The sequence below is a fragment of the Centrocercus urophasianus genome, unplaced genomic scaffold, assembly GCF_019232065.1.
Source record: "Centrocercus urophasianus isolate 14NV4802_14NV808 unplaced genomic scaffold, USGS_Curo_1.0 seq_12, whole genome shotgun sequence".
Classification (NCBI taxonomy): domain Eukaryota; kingdom Metazoa; phylum Chordata; class Aves; order Galliformes; family Phasianidae; genus Centrocercus; species Centrocercus urophasianus.
This window is the reverse complement of record NW_024884364.1, coordinates 32745089-32751088: the sequence shown is the minus strand read 5'-3', so window position 1 is coordinate 32751088 and position 6000 is coordinate 32745089. Positions and strand designations below refer to the sequence as shown.

Here is a 6000-nt window from a genome sequence, read left to right as displayed (position 1 = left end):
TTATTTCAAGCTTGTTTTGACATAATCACTAACAAAGATGTGTACTTTCTAATTAAAAGGAAAGATGGGATTTGGGAAATACAAGGCTTGATTAATAGACAGCCAAGTAGCAAGGCAAAATCACAGTTCCCAGCTTCAAAGTACAACTAATTACTTCACTAATCACATCCCCAAAGCTATACTTTGATGAGTATGATTCCGGATGCTCAGAGAAGGCTATTCCAAGTTCACCAGTACATGGAAAAGGAAAGTAATTAAATATTAGCTAATGCATAGCTTTGCTATAGTTTCAAAGTAAAAAACGTAAAGTATTTCTAGCAACAAGACAGGGTCTGGAGAATCTCTTACATGAGAAGATAGAACCAGGGTCTTTTCAGAACTGGAGCACTGGGGCTCCCCCTGAGCAGCACTGCTGTGCTGTGTGGGTGACGGCGCTCTGGCACAGGCTGCCCAGAGCCTGTGTTCTCTTCTCCTCGGAGACTTCAAACGCCAACGGGACGTGGGGCTGGGCACCCTGCTCTGGGTGTCCCTGCTGGAGCCGGGGTTGGCCCAGGTGGACCCAGAGCTTCCTTCCAGCCCCAACGGCGCGGTGGTACTGTGTTCCCTGTACTGTTTTCCTCCAACCTTTGCTTCCAGCTGTGAATCTGCTTGAAAGCGCCGAGCAAACAAGCACTTGCCGTCAGGTCTGCCCGCCCGCTCCACTTCTGCACCCCGACATCCGCGGGCAGGCACCGAGCAGGTGAAGCCGTTCCCTGCGGCGCCAGGCCAGCTCCGCGCCGGGCCCCTGCCTCCCCGTCCGCCCGGCGGCGGCGTGGGCGGGGGCTGAGCTCGGCGGGGGCGGCGCGGCGCTGGGGCGCGTCCCCGTGCTGCCCGCCGGACGCGGCTGCCGGCTGGGCCCTGCGCGGGCTGCGGCTGCCGGGGCGGGGGGCTCCCATTATGGTCAGGCATGGCGTGGCCGGCGGGCGGGCTGGCCGAGCTGCGCTGGTACGCGCTGGTCGCTCTCTTCGTGGCCGCGTTGGCCACGGTGGCCGTTTACCTGGTGCAGTACGCGCTGCTGGCCCTGCGGCGGAGGAGGGGGAAGCGGCGGCGGTCCCCTCAGCAGCCCCCGGCGGCGCCGCGGGACGAGCTGCTGGAGGAGGGCGGCTCGGCGCTGGCCTGGGCGCTGTCGCTGGGCAGCTGGCGGCGGCAGTGGCGGCGGGCCTGGGTGGCGGCGCTGCGCGGCGAGGCGGCGGCGCGGGCGGTGAGTGCGGGGCCGCAGGTGAGGCGGGGAGGGCAAAGGGGGGCGTGGGAGCGGGCCGTGGGCGGCGTGCTGCTGCCCCTCGGGGCGTCTGTGTGGGGGGAGCGCTGTGCGTGCCTCTCTAGGTCTGATAGAGCCGGTGGCCCCGGAGAGAAGGCTGGGGGCAGGAGGAAGAGCCGAGCTGTGTGTGCGTGAGAGATAAGGAGAGCAACGCAGCCCAGTCCGCAACCAACGCTGGCTGCAGGCGGGCGGCCCGCGTCCCGGTGTGGCTCGGCGCACGCCCCGCCGCAGCAGCTCCTTGCCTTGAGCTCACGGCGTGGCACCCCGCTCCTCACAAGGCGGCGGTGCTCTGGAGGCTCTGGCAGCCTCACCTCGCCGCAGAAACTGCTGTGTGCCCCGAGCGGCTGTCAGCACTGCCCCCGTCCCCTTACAGTGACGGCCGGGGAGGGGCTCGTTCCCCATCTCGTCGAGCTGAGTGTTGGGGATTTGGTAGTTTTGGCATGGCCTAATGCAGTTGTGTGCCTAGCCGGTGCCCTGGGCCAGCCGTGTCCTGGGCTGCATCCGAAGAAGTGTGACCAGTAGGGTGAGGGAGGTGATGCTGCCCGTCTGCTCTGCACTGGCGAGACCTCAGCTGGAGCACTGCGTCCAGATGGGGAGTCCTCAGTACAGGAGAGACATGGAGCTGTTGGAGCGTGTCCAGAGGAGGGCAACAAAAACGATCTAAGGGATGGAACACCTCCCTGTGAGGACAGGCTGAGAGAGCTGGGGCTGTTCAGCCTGAAGAAGAGAAGACCTGGGGAGACATGGAAGTGGCCTTTCTGTATCTAAAGGGAAGCCATAAGAAAGAAAAGCACAGGTTCTTCAGCAGTCTGCTGTGATAGGACAAGAGGAAGTAATTTCAGACTGAAAGAGGGGAGATTTAGGTTGGACATGAGGAAAAAAATTTGTACAGTATGAGTGGTGAGGCACTGGCACAGGTTACGCAAAGAAGCAGTGGATGCCCCATCCCTGGAGACACTCAAGGTCAGGCTGGATGGGGCTCTGAGCAACCTGATGTAGCTGTAGGTGTCTGTGTTCATTGGAAGGGTAGTTAGATCACATGGCCTTTATGTGACACTTCCAACTCATACAAATCTATGTGTTCTGTGGAAGCTGAGGTGCAGCTGGGTCTAGATGTGAGCCCTAAGTGCAGGTTTTCAGGCTCTCCCTTGTATTTTCATCCCTCATCTCCAAGGGGTAGGTTCATCACCTGACAGTGTTCCTCTTTTCCTCCCTAGGACTCACAGCTGCTGACATTTGAGGAAGATGACCCAGCAGAACCACTTGAGCTCACAGTTAAACAAGTTGTTAGCGTGGTGAAGTCTGTTCAAGAGAAGGTAAACTTCATCTTTATTGTGCTTCAGGGTACTTTTAGTAGGAAATGCCAATTTGGTTTGAGCGTCAGTGGGAGTTTTATTCTTCATTGCCTAAGTTAGTGAAGGTTGGTTTCAGACCTTCAAGGGCCTCCAAGGGACCTCTTTGCATTGATTCACTTCTTGAGCAAGCTGTGAGCAAAGCACTGCAGGGCTTCTGCCAAATGAGCAACAGCCAGGGCTGCACCAAGCTGTTAGAAACGCCTCCATGTCCTCCTACTGCCATTCTAGTTCCCAGTCCTGTTGTTGAGATTGGAGATTCATACAGGAGGAAATGCCCTGGGGCTAAAAGACCTGCCTGCCTTCTGCTGTGCTGTGGCTGAGGCAAGCCTGCTTTCTGGCTCCCAGCCGCACAGGGTCAGTGTGGCAGATGCTGAGTACTCCAGGTGACTCCTGAGGAGGACTTGCCTTGTCCTTCTTCTCCCACCTCCACAGTGCATACTGGGAAGTGCCCATGCTGAGTACAGGCAGTATTAGAACATGGTGGAATGTAGCTCTCATATCAACATACAAATGCACTAGGAGGAAAGGAGTGTGTATGTGCTTGTTGGCACTGATAGCTCCTGTATTTCCATCTTGTTTTCAGCAGCTATTAGCCAATGACTGTTAGCTCAGCTTCAGGCCTTTGAATCAATTTAACCCATTACTTTTCTTCTAATTCTCCTTATTTATATTAGTTTGCTTGTCTCATTTAGATGTTAAGCAGTTCTGCTATGATTCCTTTGAAAATTATGCATGCTTATCAGTCTGATAACCAACTTACAGTCACACCCTGATTGGTGGCAGCTGGGGATTGCCAACATGTAAAGCTCTTTGTGCACTTGTTCTCCAGCCATAGTTCTGTTTTTTTTCTTTTTCTTTTTTTTTTTTTTTTTCCTCCAATGTTTCGCTTTCATAGTAATGCTTCCTGCCCCAATGGCACTCTCCTGTCTGTGGGGCCTGGTGCTGCTGTGGCAAAGCTGTGGTAAGATGGGCAGCAGGAGCTGGGCAGCACTGGCTGTGGTGTGGCTGGGCTCCTGCTCTCCTCTGTCAGGGGCTTTGTGTCCTGGCACCCTCCCTCCTGCCTTGTCTGACCTTGGATTGAGCCATTTCGGTATGTTAATCAAGCTGTTAGTATTGCAGCCAGCAATCTGATGTGGTTTCACAGCAGCTTAAAGCAATATAAGCACATTTAAAAACGTATTGGATTAAGAGAGTTTTGCTTACGTAATTGGGTGGTTCTGAATTCCCCCAAAACCTGTTTCCATAATCTTGTGCACAGCTGCTGGGAAATATTCTCTGAATGATTCCTATTCCTTCAGTTAAGGTACAGCTGAATTTATTTTTATTTCAGTATGTAATAACCTCAGAGTGGCACTCTGATGTGTACCTGCCTCCAAACACCCCAGGAGTTCTCTCGTAGGCTCACTGTTTTGCTTACTTATTCCTCGGGTAATACTGAGCATCCAGAGTGTTTCATGTTTTTCCTTTTTTCTTGCACTTCAAACCCTTAATCTCTGCAAGTATTTCCAAAAAAAAAAAAAAAAAAAAATCAAAATGAAACTGAAATCTCCCTTATCAGCTTGTCTGGACACAATCTTCTCATGCATGTTAACCCTACCCATGACAGGGGGTTGGAGCTGGATCATATTTAAGGTCCTTTCCAACCCAAACCATTCTGTAATCCTATGTTGGTAGCTTACTATTGGTGCAGCTGACTCTGCTTGTGGCTAGTGACTACATGCTGCTTGCTTACCAATGTTGCAGCATCCCTTGGAGATCAGCACATGCCTGGGCCATTGCCTGACACGGGGCTGTTGTCTTGTAACTGGTTTGGCTTGCTTCTTCACTTGTGATCAAGGTGGTAAGTGTATGGGCACCTTGCTCAGCAGCCAAAGTAGGTTTATTGCACTTTGCTTCAAGTAAGTTTTTTTTAAGACTTTATACTGGAGAGGTTGTGGTTATCAAAGGAAGCAGAGGACTGAGGGTGAGGGATGAAAATAGCAGTAAATGTGGGAAGGACATGGTTAGTGGTTGTGGTGGTGGTGGGTTGGTGATTGGACTAGATGATCGTAGTGGTCTTTTCCAACATTAATGATTCTATGGAGTGTAACACTTTAATGCAGGCGGGTGCATGCTTATGGAACCCTGTGGTGCTTGTCCTTTGTGGAGCAGTCTGTGCTCCTATGCACTGCACAGTGCTGGGAGCAGCCTCGTGCCTGGTACACACCCACGCCGAGCTGACAGGAGATTGCCAGCCTGCTGTAGTTCTGCATTGCTGCTGACAGCCTTATTTGTGACCAGGACACACACTGACACATCTGGCCCTTAGGTGTGTACAGCTGTGCTTGTGCTGAAGGAGCTGGAGGCTGTAAAACATTCCACAGCATGCCAATGCAGATACAACAGAGCTGCTCTGTCAGGAAGGTGGCATCACACTGCCCCTGGGCAGAGCCTCTGCTTGGTTGTAGTCTTCGCTCCAGGTTTGGGTCAGAGCCTAAATATGTAGAATGGAGCAGGCTGTTTTCATTATATGGGGCTTACTGTTCTGTTTCAATAAAGTAAACATTTGCAATATTCTCAGCTATTTCTGCCAACCTTTCCGTTACCAGAATCTATTTCCAGAAGCTTTGAACTTCCCAGCAACATTAAAAGGCAGCGGAGGAGATGACTCTCTTGTTGGGAGCTTGGCACGGAGGGGTTTGGACAGAGCAGACTTGCCTGTTTCCCGACTGTTAAACTGCAGAAGTCCTCCCCTTCCTCCTGCTTCATGCTTAAACAAAGAGGGGAAGAAGCCCTCTGAGTGCCCACAGTTTGCTTTTCCTTTGATAAGCAGTAGTAAAGAGCTGCTGCGGAAGGAGTAGCTGTCCTGCAGCACAACAGGCAAGAGCAGATAGTAAAACTTTGTGTCAGTTTTTTCTATTATGAATTCCATGGGGCAAATGGTGGAGCAGAAGGAGGGCTGCTTTGTGGCCTTATGTGAGGTCTCATTTTGAGACAGGCTGTGCAGTGTGACAACTCGTTTGGCTGTGTGTCTTTGCTGCTTTGTTTCCATCCAGCACCACCCTGGGGTGCAGAGCCTCCCACCTCCCCTTGTTTCAAAGCCCACGAGGGCAGTTTGGTGCAGTGGCTGCTTTCCTCTCCAGGAAAGTCTGCTTTCTCATCCTGAATGCTGGAGCATTAACTGGGATTCATCCCCTGTTATGTACATGTGTTTATCTCTGATTGTTTGTGGTGGACTGCACTACCCTGACCATCACGTGCAATCTGTATTGTTCCTTAACTCCTTCTTTTGCTTGGGAAGCTGTCCCAGGGATTTGTTGCTTTAATGATTGTATTGTTTGTGTTTTGGTTTTTTTTTTCCACAATCCT

The 6000-nt window shown here is 52.2% G+C and overlaps 1 protein-coding gene across 1 annotated transcript in view; it reads left to right on the top strand.

The window, feature by feature from the left end:
* The first annotated feature begins 946 nt into the window (after positions 1–946).
* C2CD2 (C2 calcium dependent domain containing 2) overlaps positions 947–6000 on the top strand; it is a 38534-nt gene continuing 33480 nt past the window's right edge. Inside the window, exons 1-2 of the mRNA XM_042809468.1 lie at positions 947–1240; positions 2515–2613. Of these exons, the coding sequence (XP_042665402.1) occupies positions 947–1240; positions 2515–2613 (393 nt within the window). The remainder of the gene's footprint in view (positions 1241–2514; positions 2614–6000) is intronic.